At 38.2% G+C, this 17,168-nt stretch overlaps 1 protein-coding gene and 1 pseudogene across 1 annotated transcript in view; one reads left to right on the forward strand and one right to left on the reverse strand.

Moving 5' to 3' along the window:
* The window catches only part of LOC141351020 (potassium/sodium hyperpolarization-activated cyclic nucleotide-gated channel 2-like), a 75,400-nt gene that overhangs the window by 13,860 nt on the left and 44,372 nt on the right, over positions 1-17,168 (reverse strand). The window contains exon 6 of the mRNA XM_073857022.1: positions 398-544. Coding sequence (XP_073713123.1) covers positions 398-544 — 147 coding nt within the window. The remainder of the gene's footprint in view (positions 1-397; positions 545-17,168) is intronic.
* Positions 8,372-13,635, forward strand: LOC141366184 (uncharacterized; annotated as a pseudogene).

Consider the following 17,168-nt stretch of genomic DNA (forward strand, 5'->3'; position numbering starts at 1 on the left):
ATACCACCAAACTATGGGTTTTGGCAGATATCCATCTGAATTATCGGCTATATTATCGGCGGAAAAATATAATATTCGTGCATCTCTAATGCAAACAATAGAAAACCTACAGTAGACACAAAGAGCTCTGTTTGTTTGACTCTGTTTTCTTCTCTTAAAACAACAGTAAATGTAGTAAAACCTGGAATGCACACAGAAGGGATTTAGCCGTTTGCTGTGACATTGATATATTTTGAAAGCTGTTGCCAGTTCAGCATGGTTTTATTGTTTTGGAAAGCTCTGAGACAACAGCGGAGCCTTCTGGGAGATTTTTCCATACATGTTTACAGATACAGACAAACCTTTGCAAGGACACTTTGCAACTACTGTAAACTAACACACTTCTGTGAACACTCACCTCTCTGAGCGGCTCATTGAGTTCCTCAAGGATACTCTCTTCATCAAACATCTTGCCCTGGTAACGGTGCTCGTAATAATCGTGAATCTTCTGTCGGAAATCCGCTGGAAGTTTGTGGAAAGACATGTACTGCTCCACTTGTTTGTACTGCAGAGAGAGAAAATCAGGCATCAAAAAATGTGTGGCAATGTAATGTCTTGAACCTTGTCTGTGAAATCCAGGCTAAAAAGTAAGAGATTATGAACATCAAAGTTTGATTTCACATCTTTGACATAATCTTACTCTGTCAATATTATAGACATCAAGGTTACGTTTTTTTTTTACAAAACTGTGCTGACCTGGTGCTGACAGACACAATAAAGGTGATGTACAGTATTGTCTGCGTTCTCAAGTTTGTTAGTTTAATGCTACAATACAGTGATGCATAGCACATAAGAGCAAGCTGTATGTGGCTTTGAAAATAAGAAGTTTGTTTTTCATGCATAGGCTATAGGTAACTAGAATCAAGTTTGTCTTTTCGATTAACATTTTGTATTATTGTTTTTAAAAACATTTTAATATATATTTATATGTATTTAAGTTATAATTATAATATAAAGCAAGAATGCATTTAAAATGCCATTTTCATGTAATTTGACAAACTTCTGGCTTAAGACCCACTCCACTTCCGGTTCCATCCGAATACAAATACAGATACAAACAGTGCTTTAAGTGGGCCGAAACGCCCGGTACTCAGTACTGCCACTTCCAAAAATAGCTCTTGAGCGTACCACCACCTCTCCGTGCGCCCAGAACGTGCTTTTAGCATACCAGAACGCTCATTTGCACATCTGTTTAAAAATCAGAGGTTTAATTTAATACTTTGGCTGCGCTGCGGCTTTTCAGAGCGCCCTTAATGTACACTTCCTAATTCGTCCCACTGAGCGCAGAGACTACATTACACCCATATGTTTACAAGTTAAAAGCGCATGCGTCGGTCAGTCAGTGTCAACATGCTCTGGACTGGAGAGGTGTGTGTTTGTGTGTGAAACGCGCAACCATAGCTGCTCGATTAAAATGAAAATACAATGAACACTTAATATGCCCTCCTTGTTTTAGACTCTGAGTAGTAAAAGAACAAGGTCAGAATCAGAGGACTCGCTGGCTGACATCCCACCAAGCCAGAATGATAGCTGCATGTCAGACGCAAGCTTTTTATTCAATACCCTTTTGTAGGTACGTGATAATCTCCGCTGTCGCGGCTGTCAAGTTTGGTTCCCCTCGACGCAACTTCGGATTTCCTCAGGCGATGTGCAGAAAACATTCTTGAAATTGTAATATACATTTAGTTTAATTGCTAAACTACAAGTGAATTAAATTTCAATGAATTTGATCGACTTGCACAGTAGTTTTACCAACCGCAAAATGGAAAACAATGGGACAAAATAAATGACTTTCGAGTTTCAAATGGCCAGTATATTGTTATTCTTGAACCCATAGACATGGTCTTGGTGTCATTTTAATGTTTTTTTTTCAAGCTCTTTCTATCTGAACAACTAGTTTTAGCATTTAACCATGCTGAAAGCTCACATATCTACCTTTTGCACATTTTATTTATGTTCAAAAGCTCTACAGTAGCTCTTTCTAATGGTATTTTTTCAAAATCCTTTTGCACATTTTATTTATGTTCAGTAGCTATTTCTAGCTCAAGCAAATCCACAAACTTATAAAAAGATTAATTATTTTTTACAAGGTCGTCTGTTGACTGCTGAATATAAAACCCCTTCAATATAGGAGTCGAGTCAGCAAAAAAAATAGAGTACCGGCACCTCTTTTGGCCACTTAATGTGGAATCTGAGGGTGCAAAAAATAAAAACTTTGAGAAAATCGCCTTTAATGTTGTCCTTAGATTAAAGTCCTAAGGAATTGCATGTACTCACAAAAATAAAGTTTTTACGGTACGAAATTTACAAAAATCTTCACTGTCTTTACAAAATATTATTTTGACATAACAAAATCAATAATTTTGACTCATGCAATGTATTTTTGGCTTCTGCTACGAATAAGTTTAGAATCACATTTATTATTAAACATGCTAATTGACATTTTGTTTGGAAAAAAAATAAAATATCAGATATTTGACAAAGATCAGTTAGTGCCTGTTTACATAGCAAAATCCCCAGAGTTAAATGAACACTGCTGGCTGTAAGAGTCTAGTCCAACTAAAACAAACACTGATCACCATAATGGTGACTTTAAATGGAACAGCCAACGTCTAAACCCAAGTTAAGAACATAACTGTAAAATTAAGATGTAAATGCAATTTTAGGTTTCAAACAGAGATTGTGATAAAGAGGATAAATTACATATTTCTGCTTTTAATTCTGCTTCGGTGTTACTTTTTAACTCTCTGTAAGATTGGGATAATATATACACCCAGCAGTGTTCATTTAACTCTAAGTGTTTTGCTGTGTAGAAGAGTATCTCTCTTGTATCCAGGTCTATGATATCAATATGTTGCCTACGGCAAGGTACGTCCCCAAGTCCGAGCCTTGGAGGAACGTTAGTTACAGTTAACAAGCAAACATTTCTCAAACTGTGTTATTTACAGAGACAGAAAGAGAACGGCAATGATGGAGTGATTTACTGAAAACAGGTCAGACTATGATACATTAGCATTGCATTCCCTTTTGCTTGGTAGACTCTGCTGACAGAGGTGTTTCTGTAGCACCTGTAATGTCTGTGAACCACTTGTGAGAATAGTTGGCCACATGTTGGGCTTTTTAAAGGTCTCACCATTACTCTTGTGCCAAACTTCACGTGTACATGAAAGTAGGCTGCAGATTTCAGAATCAGCAAGTGAACTGTATTCCAAGAATATTTTAAAGGGGTCTTGTATGATAAATTGTATCATACTGATTACAGTAAAGTTGTATTTGTTAGCATTAGTAAATGCAGCTAACATTAACAATGAGCAATATAGTTTTTCAGCATTATTTCTAATGCCAAAACAGATGTTAATGCTGGTTTGTTTATTTTATTGTGCATTGCATAATGTTATTACACGACTCGTTGGAATGCTTGATTCTGATTGGCCAGTTGTGACATTTGCAGGTTTGTTATGTAAGGGATAATGTCGGGCTTCACGTCGGGTCCTTATTACACTGTCTGGGCTTATTTCCCAATAACTACCGGCTGCCTCTACATTATCCCGCTTATTACACGGCTACTTGCCACATAAGAAAAAAAACTGGACATGAATATGAATTTGAAACATTTTATTGGCATATTTGTTTTAAATTAACATTTTTATCCTTCCGCGAAACTTTGCACAGATGCATAAAATGATCGTAATACCTTATTAAGAACCTCTGCTTCATACTTTCAATACTGTCTCCATTTTTTTCTGTTTTAGCCAGTCTTTGAGAAGTTTTAATGCCCATTCTGTTTTTTTTTTTTTTTTGGTGTTGGCTTCGTAGCTGTCATGCTCTCTGTGTCTTGTCGTCTATTTACCGTTTAAATGTTTTGTTTTTTCCGTACATGTTAAAATTAATGTCAAAATGTTCCATTCTTAATTGTGGTTGTCCAGTGTTTGTCACAAGATGGCACCAAACAGTAATCTTTGTTGGCGCGGAGGGATTTTAAACATACAAGTAGTCCGGCTATGCGTTATTACTTTGGAGCGGTTATTATTTGAAAAGAACGAACCTGCAAATGTCTCAACTGACCAATCAGAATCAAGCATTCCAGAGAGCCGTGTAATAATCCCAGATAACAACCGCTCAAAGCTAATAACACATGGTAACCCAGATGCTACAAATCATTTTGACAGGTATAGGCTAATATTACACAAAAAATTATATAAATGTCTTTTAATAACATATATGACATTTTATTTACAAAATAATTCAACCAAATAATGTGTTTGTGACATTTGAACATCTTGTCTTACCTTTTTATAAAACCAAGTTTTTCTCATGGAGGGTCTGAATTCATTAAAAATTCGCAAATAAAATATTTCAAATCAATATTTAATGTTCTTTACCTTATTTCCGGTATGAGGTAAATAGCCATGTAATAAGCAGGATAATGTATAGGCAAGCCTGTTGTTATAACGAAATAAGCCCAGACAATGTGATAGGTTTGAAAATTCTGTTTAAACACAAATAATACAATACTATTTTGTCTATACCAGAGATGGATATTGTTTGTACATCTGTCTATCCAATTGTTAAGTCTGGCATCATGTGCCGCTTCCAGGTCCAACCGCTCACAGATGTTATAAAGAAATAACAAAAATCACGGCTATAATACACTCGTATCATGGAAAAACTACCAAAAACACCCGATCCTAATTTTTATCTCCATAACAAAATCTGAGATGACCAGACATGGATTTATGGATGTGGATTTTATTATGAATTATTAATATATTGCTGTCTTTGATTCTGGGATCCTGAGACTGAAGTTTACACATGAGTTTATAAAATTTTCCCTTAAATGTGTGCTATGAATAAATTGTGCTCATAAATGGCTGTTTAAATGTGGTGGCTTGGAGCTGGAAATGGTATTCCTTACGTCATGACTTAACAAGCAGATAATGGATAGATATCTTTTTTTTGTTATGAGATTGCAATCTACAGTACATGAAAGACAAACTGTATGATGGCACCTCAGGTCTTGGCTAAAATTAGGAAACTTTTAAAAAAAGAAACACAAATTTGTTTTAAGCTTCCTGATCATTTAGGTCTAATATTTAGCAGTTTACCAGCACTATGAATATTCAGACGTCAACAATCTTTCTAAAAAGTCACTAAAACCAGCGGTCATGACATGTCTAACACTGATGAGTACATGACTCGATCACTGACGGCTCCGTTTTCATTCAGTTTGGCTCTAATTGAGGCAATAAAAGACGCGGTTTGAGTCGTTGACGTCATTCACAGGACTATCTTCACACTAGTGCTTTCTCCTGACTTGACCATGAAACACAATTTGCTTTATCGGCCTATCAGTGAACCATTTAGATCAACACAGCTGGTTCATTAATTGAGTAACTAAGAGATCTTCACCGATCAATGATGTGCTGGAAAAAAACACGATGTGTCAGGAAATACTGTGGATCCTCTAAAGCTATACAAAATAGTTAACTGGCCAATGGCTCCCAATAAATACTTTATGACATACTGTAAACCTTAATTGTATCATGACTCATGAGAATGCAATAAACGAGAAAAAGATAATACAAGACAAGAAGCCTGTGTAAACCACCATGTTGCTAGGATGTTGTGGGTCGTTGCCAGGATGCCGAATCAAAGTCTACATGTACATAATATGTTGGTCTCTAGATATGACTCAGATCGGTCCTTCAGTGATCAGTATAGTGACCATAAGTGAAGTGTAACGATTAACAATTGACATCTTTACTTTTTATTCAAATATTTTATATAAAATGTGTTAAAATTGTTTATGCGTGTTGCATTGTTTTGTTTGGAGAATAAACTGAAGCTTTCGGAACATCTTTCAGAATCTTTCAGAACATGTTAAAGAGGCTTGGCAAAAAAAAAGACACAACACATGTGCAACGTTTATAAAGGATGATGACTACAAAAGGGGATCCGCTAATATTAAAGGTATAGCGGAAGATTTTCTTTTTACGGGGTGGATTAAAGACTATTAGTCATTCCAGTTGTCAATCATTCTGGTGATATGTCTATGTAAGGCCGTCGTACGTGCTCGTCCCTAGGTTCACTTTCTGCGCATGCGCACTTTCAGTTGTATATGTGTGGTGAGCTACGGTTTCAGCCATTCATTGAAGCTCGCGTTTTCACCGTGTTTTTTCGAAATGTCTGAGGGTCGAAAGAGAAATTTTTTTACGAATTGTATGACAAGAAGAGAAAAGCCTCTGAAGAAAGAAACAAGACCAGAGTGTTTTGGGGAGAATATTTCACACGCTGGCGTGCGCTAAAAGCACAGGTTGGTCTTACCACTGATGCCTCAGTCACAAAGTTTCTTCCCAACAGGTAAAGTTTGGCATGCAATTTGGAGAAATCCATTTAAAATCACGGCTAGTAAAAGTTGATGTAAGCTATGATTAGCTATGCTAGCCCTGGCACAAGTCACGATCCGTGCAGACACTGTCAACATCTCAATGTATGAGCCTTAACGGCAGGAACTTGTAAACAGAGCGAAGAGAAGAACTAGGCTTGTGCATGCTCTCTCGTGCACACGTTAATAGGCGTTCCCTCTCAGGAGCAGGTAGAGTGTTGCACATGTAAATTTTTTAAGAAAGTGGAGGGGCGGTTGTTTTAAACAATTCTGGATAATCTTTCACTATACCTTTAACAACAGATTAAATTGTAGTCAGACTCAGTGTACGCTTTATTACCCATGGGCTTTTTGTTTAACAATGCAATTGTTTGTATGTTTGAATAAAACCCAGAATCTTAAATGCGCTGTCATTTGCCTTTTTGCCGAATTATTTTGTCAAATAAATCCCATAAAAGGTTGGTCACTGTCCTGCCACAGACTAAGATATGTATAGATACGGGTACGCAGACAGCAGCCAGTTAGAAGGACTCAGTACACACAGATTTAAAGCATATCTAACAGAATGCCTGTTTATGCATACATGCACACGCACACGCACACACACACACACACACACTCTCTCTCTCTCTCTCTCTCTCTCTCTCTCTCTCTCTCTCTCTCTCCTCTCTCTCTCTCTCTCTCTCTCTCTCTCTCTGCACACATAGACATCACATCCTTATTAAAGAAAGATCTTGTATTGTGGTGCATTTCAAGTCAACCTACTCACAGAATAGAATGACAGGTGAAAATGAGAGGAGAAAGGACATAATACGAGGAGGGGAAGGGGCGGGGGAATAGAATGAGATGAGAGGGTTTGAGAAAATGAGTGGAAGGAAGAGAGGAGAATAAGAGAAGGTGAGAGAAGAAGATGAGCGGACAAAAAAGAGGAGGTGAGAGAAGAAGATGAGATGAGAGAATAAGAGGAGGTGAGAGAATAAGATGAGAGGATAGAAAAAGAGGAGGTGAGAGAAGAAGATGAGAGGAGAGAATAAGAGGAAGAGAGAAAAAGAGGAGGTGAGAGAATAAGATGAGATGAGAGAATAAGAGGAGGTGAGAGAATAAGATAAGAGGACTGAATAAGAGGAGGTAAGAGAAAAAGATAATAGGACAGAATAAAAGGGGGTGAGAGAAGAAGATGAGAGGACAGAAAAAGAGGAGGTGAGAGAAGAAGATGAGAGGAGAGAATAAGAGGAGGAGAGAAAAAGAGGAGGTGAGAGAATAAGAGGAGATGAGAGGACAAAAAAAGAGGAGGTGAGAGAAGAAGATGAGATGATAGAATAAGAGGAGGAGAGAAAATAAGATAAGAGGACAGAATAAGAGGAGGTGAGAGAAGAAGATGAGAGGACAGAAAAAGAGGAGGTGAGAGAAGAAGATGAGAGGAGAGAATAAGAGGAGGAGAGAAAAAGAGGAGGTGAGGGAATAAGAGGAGATAAGGACAAAAAAGAGGAGGTGAAAGAAGAAGATGAGATCAGAGAATAAGAGGAGGAGAGAAAAAGAGGAGGTGAGAGAATAAGAGGAGATGAGAGGACAAAAAAAGAGGAGGTGAGAGAAGAAGATGAGATGATAGAATAAGAGGAGGAGAGAAAATAAGATAAGAGGACAGAATAAGAGGAGGTGAGAGAAGAAGATGAGAGGACAGAAAAAGAGGAGGTGAGAGAAGAAGATGAGAGGAGAGAATAAGAGGAGGAGAGAAAAAGAGGAGGTGAGGGAATAAGAGGAGATGAGAGGACAAAAAAGAGGAGGTGAGAGAAGAAGATGAGAGGAGAGAATAAGAGGAGGAGAGAAAAAGAGGAGGTGAGAGAATAAGAGGAGATAAGAGGACAGAAAAAGAGGAGGTGAGAGAAGAAGATGAGAGGAGAGAATAAGAGGAGGAGAGAAAAAGAGGAGGTGAGAGAATAAGAGGAGATGAGAGGACAAAAAAGAGGAGGTGAGAGAAGAAGATGAGATGAGAGAATAAGAGGAGGTGAGAGAATAAGATAAGAGGACTGAATAAGAGGAGGTGAGAGAATAAGATAATAGGACAGAATAAAAGGGGGTGAGAGAAGATGAGAGGACAGAAAAAGAGGAGGTGAGAGAAGAAGATGAGAGGAGAGAATAAGAGGAGGAGAGAAAAAGAGGAGGTGAGAGAATAAGAGGAGATGAGAGGACAAAAAAAGAGGAGGTGAAAGAAGAAGATGAGATCAGAGAATAAGAGGAGAAGAGAAAAGAAGATAAGAGGACAGAATAAGAGGAGGTGAGAGAAGAAGATGAGAGGACAGAAAAAGAGGAGGTGAGAGAAGAAGTTGAGAGGAGAGAATAAGAGGAGGAGAAAAAAGAGGAGGTGAGAGAAGAAGTTGAGAGGAGAGAATAAGAGGAGGAGAAAAAAGAGGAGGTGAGAGAAGAAGATGAGATGAGAGAATAAGAGGAGGTGAGAGAATAAGATAAGAGGACAGAATAGGAGGAGGGGAGAGAAGAAGATGAGAGGACAGAAAAAGGGTGAGAGAAGAAGATGAGATGAGAGAATAAGAGGAAGAGAGAAAAAGAGGAGGTGAGAGAATAAGAGGAGATGAGAGGACAAAAAAGAGAAGGTGAGAGAAGAAGATGAGATGAGAGAATAAGAGGAGGAGAGAAAATAAGATAAGAGGACAGAATAAGAGTAGGTGAGAGAAGAAGATGAGAGGACAGAAAAAGAGGAGGTGAGAGAAGAAGATGAGAGGAGAGAATAAGAGGAGGAGAGAAAAAGAGGAGGTGAGAGAATAAGATGAGGAAAGAAGGTGAGAGCAGAGAAGAAGAGGAGGTGATAGAAGACGATGAGAGGACAGAAAAAGAGAAGGTGAGAGAAGAAGATGAGAGGACAGAAAAAGAGAAGGTGAGAGGAGAGAATAAGAGGAGGAGAGAAAAAGAGGAGGTGAGAGAATAAGAGGAGATGAGAGGACAAAAAAGAGGAGGTGAAAGAAGAAGATGAGATGAGAGAATAAGAGGAGGTGAGAGAATAAGATAATAGGACAGAATAAAAGGGGGTGAGAGAAGAAGATGAGAGGACAGAAAAAGAGGAGGTGAGAGAAGAAGATGAGAGGAGAGAATAAGAGAAGGAGAGAAAAAGAGGAGGTGAGAGAATAAGAGGAGATGAGAGGACAAAAAAAGAGGAGGTGAGAGAAGAAGATGAGATGAGAGAATAAGAGGAGGTGACAGAATAAGATAAGAGGACAGAATAAGAGTAGGTGAGAGAAGAAGATGAGAGGACAGAAAAAGAGAAGGTGAGAGAAGAAGATGAGAGGACAGAAAAAGAGAAGGTGAGAGGAGAGAATAAGAGGAGGAGAGAAAAAGAGGAGGTGAGAGAATAAGAGGAGATGAGAGGACAAAAAAGAGGAGGTGAAAGAAGAAGATGAGATGAGAGAATAAGAGGAGGTGAGAGAATAAGATAATAGGACAGAATAAAAGGGGGTGAGAGAAGAAGATGAGAGGACAGAAAAAGAGGAGGTGAGAGAAGAAGATGAGAGGAGAGAATAAGAGAAGGAGAGAAAAAGAGGAGGTGAGAGAATAAGAGGAGATGAGAGGACAAAAAAAGAGGAGGTGAGAGAAGAAGATGAGATGAGAGAATAAGAGGAGGTGACAGAATAAGATAAGAGGACAGAATAAGAGGAGGTGAGAGAATAAGAAGAGAGGACAGAATAAGAGGAGACGAGAGAATAAGATGAGGTGAGAGAATAAGATGAGGAAAGAAGGTGAGAGCAGAGAAGAAGAGGGGGTGAGAGAATAAGATGAGAGCAGATAATACACTGTATTTTAATACAAAATAAAATACTGGCAGCTGTGGTTGCCAGAAAAGTTCTTTAAAAATATGTTTTTTTTTAAACAACAGCAAAGTTTTATGCATCACTGTGAAATGTTGTATATTTTACAAATCTTAGCTTTATAGAGAATTTCTTTTAATAATTTGAACTGTTAAGAAACTCTTCTTTTTATGGTAAAATGCAGATGTGTTTGCCAGAAAACTGCTGTAAAAGGTACTAGCATTGTGTACTAACCCCAACCCTAACCATAATGGAACACTAAAATCAGAGGGAAATGATAGATGGAAAACAATGGTTAAGCTAATCCTGGTTTTAAGCTTAAACTAAAGTCACTGTGACACAAAAATACACACTTTGAGAAAACAAGTCCCTCTGATCTCATTTTGGTTGTCACTTTGTCATGTATTACCCCATGTAACTAATGCCCCAACTACCATATATAACCTGAGGACTCTGATTACCTTCGTACGGCAAAAAAGTACATGGCTGTACACAGTGTTGTTTTCGTCAACGATGACGATAACGAAATGATTTCGTTGATGCACATATTTTTTATGACGCTAACGCAACGATGACTAGCTAAAAATGTCTCTAAGGTGACGAAAACATGACGAGACACTTTCGAGTTTTCGTTGACGAAACGAGACGGAACGAAAATGATTATAAGTCTGACGTTCATAATGCATGTCATTTCTAACCCTTTTTTGCGTGAAATCTGTCTGTTTTTAGCTCAAAAGTATCAGCAATGCTGCCGCTTTCTATCCTTGTTTTGGGTCAACATAGTCTCACTCACTCACGCCCACCACCCGGCTGCCGCCATGCCGCGCACGCGCACAGATTTCAAACAACAACAACACACCTGCGGCTGTGGCGAGTTCGAAGGACCGTAGCGGTGACGCCAATAAACGGAAACGATGAGATGATTTATGGACATACTTTCAGTATAATCCATCAGACAGAAAAACGGAATGCATATTGGGAGACGACGGTAAATGTGGCCACAAACTAGGTGGGAAGAATACCACCAACCTCAAGCGGCACCTGAATGCTCATCACGCTAATATTTTTTAAAGGTAACTAACAAGTCACGCTGTTAACATATCATATACATTCAATTTTACTCGACAATCGGCTTGTGACACATTTCATGGTGAGCTTAAGGTTTTACATGTATCTGCTTGTCAAACCTAAGCCCATTTCCAATACTTTTTGTGGTGTATTTAAATAAGGCAAGGGACGCGTTTCTCAACTTTATAAGCGAGGTCTCAGCGTAACACACACACTCAACATGACGGTATATCAGGCTCAACTTTTTTCTTCATAACTTTTTGTTATGACATGCGCAGAAGGCACACCGACTAAAACAACGGCAAGCCCTCAGGGACAACCTTAATGCACATTTTAATTGTATTAAATACACCGACCACACTTTTTAACCTAAATTCATTAGTTAAAAATACTTTTTTTACTAAAATTGACTTAAACTTGACTAAAACCTTTTTTCTGTTTTCGTCGACTAAAACCTCTTTGCGTTTTCGTCGACTAAAACTTGACTAAAACCATACATTTTACAAGTGACTAAAATGTGACTAAAACTAAAAGCATTTTCGTCCAAAAGACTAAGACTAAAACTAAAACTAAAAGGGCTGCCAAAAACAACACTGGCTGTACATGGTAAAGTGATGGTATCATTCAATGCCACCTCAACTTGGCCATTAGTAGAAAAATGCTTTTTCTTTGTTTTTTGTAGGTCATTCTGTAAGTCATTTTGGATAAATGTGTTTGTCAAATGCATGAATACATTAATGTAACGTACATCAAATCAAATATCCAACGATCAAATCTATATCCAATACAATACACATACAATAAAAGACACAAACAAACCATTTTTGATGTAAAGTTATGTGGAGGAAGCAGAATTTGACTCCAGATCTTACCAACCTTGCATTGTAGCATTGTTAAAAACTTGATATAAAAGTCTTGATATAAAAGTTATCCTTAAAGTGGGATATATAATGAAAATCTGACTTTTTCCATGTTTAAGTGCTAGCATTGGGACCCCAGTGCTTCTATCAACCTCGAAAATGTTAAAAAGATCAACCCAGTAACTTACTTTTGGTAAACCATTCTCTGCAAGCATGTAATAATGAATTATCTGTATAGTATTTTAAGTTAACACTTCACATACGTACACTGGGGACACACCAACGACTTATTTGACATCCTAAAAAGTCTTGTGAAATGTGCCTTTTAAAGGTCACATATTGTGCAAAATCCACTATTACAAGATGTTTGGACATAAATGTGTGTTGGCAGTGTGTGAACACAACAACCCTACAATAAAAAAAAATCACCCTCTACTTCTTTTATAATCCCCATTAGCAGCAGTTTTAATGTGACATCACACAAACAAAGCCCCGCCTACGGCCACTGACTGACTGGTTAATTTTACCCAAAACCTTTTTTTAAATTTTTTGTTAGCACTTATTTGACTAAAGATACTACTGACTGTCTCACAGGAATCAGGTCTATTTTAACTAAAAGTGCTCACTGTCTATTGGTCAGGGAGTAAGGAGCTGTAGCTCATTTGCATTTAAAGGTACAGACATGAAAACAGCACTTTTTGCTCCCACCCAAATGGGGGCATTTTGCACATGATATAACAAATGATCTGTGGGGAATTTTGAGCTGAAATGTTGCAGACACATTCTAGGCACACCTGAGGGCATAATATGTGCCTTATAAATTCCTTAGGGATCACTAAATAAATCATTCATGGAAGACGCAGCTCCTCTCATAGCTGAAGTGCTACGTTAATTAAGCAGTGTCTCAGTGTTTGTGTGTCAAAAGTCTTTTGGGGGAGATGCTGTTTGAGTGCATTTCAAGATCAGAGTAATAAATGCAGTGGAAGAAATCCAGGTGATTACAGATTAAGAGGTTCTACAGGGAGAAGATGGATAATACGAGGAGGTTAGTGCATGGAGAAGAGAGAAGATCTACAGTTATTTTTTTATGCCTGTGTCCTCAGGCTGTTCTGTGCCAAAGCGGGTGGTGAGACAGCTCGGCGAAACCCGAGAGATACGGTTTGGTGTAGTTGTCAGGCAAGAGCTGGCTGCTGACGGCAGGAGAGGATTGTACTTTATCTGAAAGCCCAATGAAAAGCCCATTTCGTGACAACAGCAGACGAGGGCATTGGGTCTAATTGAAATTCTTCACTTGTTACTTTCTCCAAAATATTTCAGGCCCACCCAGAAGCACTATAAATGCAACACTCCGGGGATCTACAACCTAGGCAGTGATTTTATCGGTGTGGAAGATCCCTATAAAGTCTGGAGCCCACCGAGGCCTTTTCTGGGTAAGAACTGCCCACCTAGACAAAAAGAGAGTAGCTGACCTACATGGAAATTGTTCAATCCAGGCTCCATATGTACCTCTTCTAAAGCTAAAATGCAGCTACATTTCACTGCATAATTCAATGGATGTCCACTAGAAGTGTTTGCTTTTTCTCTGTTTTGAAGCGAGATTGTAAAAAGTTATGAAGCACATACACACATTTCAACATGCTCGTTTTTGTTAAAGGTGCAATGTGTACATTTTAGGATGCTCTATTGACAGAAATGCAATACAATCATCTATATTATCAGTGGTGCATAATGATAACATAATGAAAATGTTTTATTGTCTTAGAATGACATACACATGGGGTCCCCTTACATGAAAGTCTCCATTTTGCACAACCATGTTTCTTTAGTAACCCTAAACAGACAAATTGCTCTACAACTACCATGTCTCGGATGACGTTTGTCCTGTGGTGGCTACTGTAGCTTCTCTATGCGTTTCGAAAGGGAGGAGTGAGTTGTGAACTGAGACATTGGTTGCAATTCACATGCAGCAAAAATCTACAAGGGGCACCTTTAAGTAGATTTTTGCCATTTGTATGCCTTGACTTACGCTGTCCTTGTGGTAATTTTTTTATAAATCACAACCGACTCTAATGTACAGATGTATTTGATTATTCATTAGTAAGTCATGCTTCCTGTAAACAACAAGTTCTTGACATACCTCGGCAGAACACTATCAATACTGGCAGTAAAGACATCAGACAATTATCAGATGCCACAGTCTTAAATGGCCTAGCGCCCTCGTATATTATAGAACTACTATCAGAATACAATCCATCACGTAAACTGCGCTCACAAAATTCTGGTCACTTAATTATCCCTAGAATATCAAAAGTGTCTAAAGGTGGTAGATCCTTTTCCTACTTAGCCCCTAAGCTCTGGAATGATTTACCAAATAATGTTCGAGTATCAGACTCAGTCGATCAATTTAAATCTAAACTTAAGACATTCTTCTTTAACAAAGCATTCACATAAATGTCCAGTAAATGTACATTTCCCGCAGTAGTTAGTTTGTCTAGAACAAAGCACTCACATACCTCATCTGGGTAATATACTTATGCCGCAATAGTTAGCCTGTCTGGAACCGAGCCGACTTGAACCACTATAATGTTTGACACTTGCATTGCATGCGAACGGCCCCTACGCTAATAGAATTCTGTTTTTCTCTACCTGTCTCGTCCTCAACCACGAGGACCATGAGACAAACAGACCCAGTTCCGGTTGCTGTGAAGATCATTGCATCACTGATCCACTGGCTGTCCTTCAACGTGATGACCAGCCGATGCCCGACCAACGACCACCGGCTAAACCAGTTTAATTCGCTTACCCGCCTCCTATCCCTACCGTTTCTATATATATATATATAAATATATATTAATTCCTCCCAAGGGTTTTTGTCCTTCTAGGACTTTTTCCCATTGGGTTTTTTTTCCTAGAGGGTTTTTAATCCCAGGGAGAGTCAGCCAACTTTGGCTTAACTTAGCACTTTACTGTATGCATTACATTATTAATATGCTCGCTTGTACGGTTTAACCGCTTTCTCTACTTCTTATATTATCTATTGATTTTCTGTGTTCTCCTCTACATCTTCTCATGTAAAGCTGCTTTGCAACAATTAACACTTGTGAAAAGCGCTATATAAAAATAAAATTGAATTGAACAGTCAGAGAAGCATAAACTGAAGAATATACGCCGTTAATGTTCAGTATCATCTGCTTTGTAACCTTGAATGAACCCGCACAACAACAACAAAAATCAAGCGCCTACAAATCAAGCGCCTGCAGTGCCTCTAGTGAATACTCCAACCAGATGATGCAGCGATATGTACAAGGACAAATGTGTTTTGGGTTATGCCGAAATGCCGAAACGTAAATTAAAATGAGGATGTGTAGCAACAGTGTTTTCAGCCGCATTTTAACGCTTTGGTGTACACGCCCCATAAATGTAACATGTCTAATTATAATTAGTTTTCGTTTTCACGTTTACACTACAATAACAGACCGCCACGAATAAAAGTCAGTAGGCAGTGTTGGTTGACACCATCTGTGAAGACAACATAAATATAGAATAAAATACATAAAAAATAAACAATAATCAAAAAATAAATATTATTTATAAATTACCATGAATTGTGAAAAGCCAAGATGGAGGATGGTTTCTTCCTCTACTTGTTCTGATCTAACCAGCACTGTCAATCTCTTTAAGTATGCGGACTGCTTGCCAACCTTACAGATTTAGCACACAGTCAACACACTTTTATAGCAGAGATAAAAATAAGTAATGCGAGCAAACACACATCACAGACACAAACACACACGCACACACGCGCGCACACACGCGCGCGCACACACGCGCGCACACACACACACACACACACACACACACACACACACACACACACACACAGTGTGTTCTTAAAGAAGAAATACAGTATGACACATATGTTACATGGAACCATGCTGTTTCATTTGATCATAGCTGCGAGCTGCCCAACATTCAGTGGATGCGTTCAGCTGATCCCATGGGATAGGTGGGTTTGTGTGTGAGAGAGTTTTAGTGTGACTATACAGTAAGACATTTCCAAAGGAGTCTTTGTGTCCAAAACCAACCTATCCTCCAACCCATCCGATTGTCATTTGTCCATTCCCCAAAATATGACCAACAGATGTGTTTACTAAATTAGCATCTTAACGGGCAGCAGGTGAAATTAAAGGTGTGTTGTGTAACTTTTAAAATAATCTCTTGACAGAAATGCAATATAAGATATATTATCAGTGGTGTATAAAGACCTTACAAAACAAACTGTATTGTTTTTATTACCTTAGAATGAGCAGTTTTTATCTACATACACTGTGGGTCCCTTTACATAGTCGCCGTCATGTTTCTACAGTAAGAAACGGACAAACTGTTCAACAGAGCGTATTTCGTCCCTACGTTATCTCAGACGATGACATGTTAGTCCTGTGGCGGCAACCATATACGAGAGTATTCAACTGCAATATGGCAATAAATATCCTTACATCATTATTATTTCTCAAAACTTTGCCAAAATTATTTATATAAAAATATATTATATATCAAAGGAACTGTATTATTACAGTTTTTCAAAAATGCACACATTATTTTGCATATGATATTAGATGAGAGTATTCATATAACGGCAATGAACGTCTCATATGGCAATAAATATCCACATATAACTTAACATAACACCATAATGAAATTATTAAACAGACAAGGAAGCAGGATTTGACATGAACATTGTATTATTATTACCGGAAAACAGCAATATTACTAAAATAAACTCTGAGGTAAATGCGCCAAACATGCTGTAACAAAAATGAGCAATAACATTATTTTCTCTCAAAACTTTATATGACAAAAATTATATTTAAAGGAAATGTATTCGTACAGTTATTCAAAGATGCACAAATTATTCCATATTAGTCCTGTTTATTAGCACGTTCGTCTCTGGTCTCGCTCCGTATGTAATAGCCGATTGACAGGTGTGCATCTCCGTCTTTC

Source organism: Misgurnus anguillicaudatus, chromosome 2 (assembly GCF_027580225.2).
Source record: "Misgurnus anguillicaudatus chromosome 2, ASM2758022v2, whole genome shotgun sequence".
Classification (NCBI taxonomy): Eukaryota; Metazoa; Chordata; class Actinopteri; order Cypriniformes; family Cobitidae; genus Misgurnus; species Misgurnus anguillicaudatus.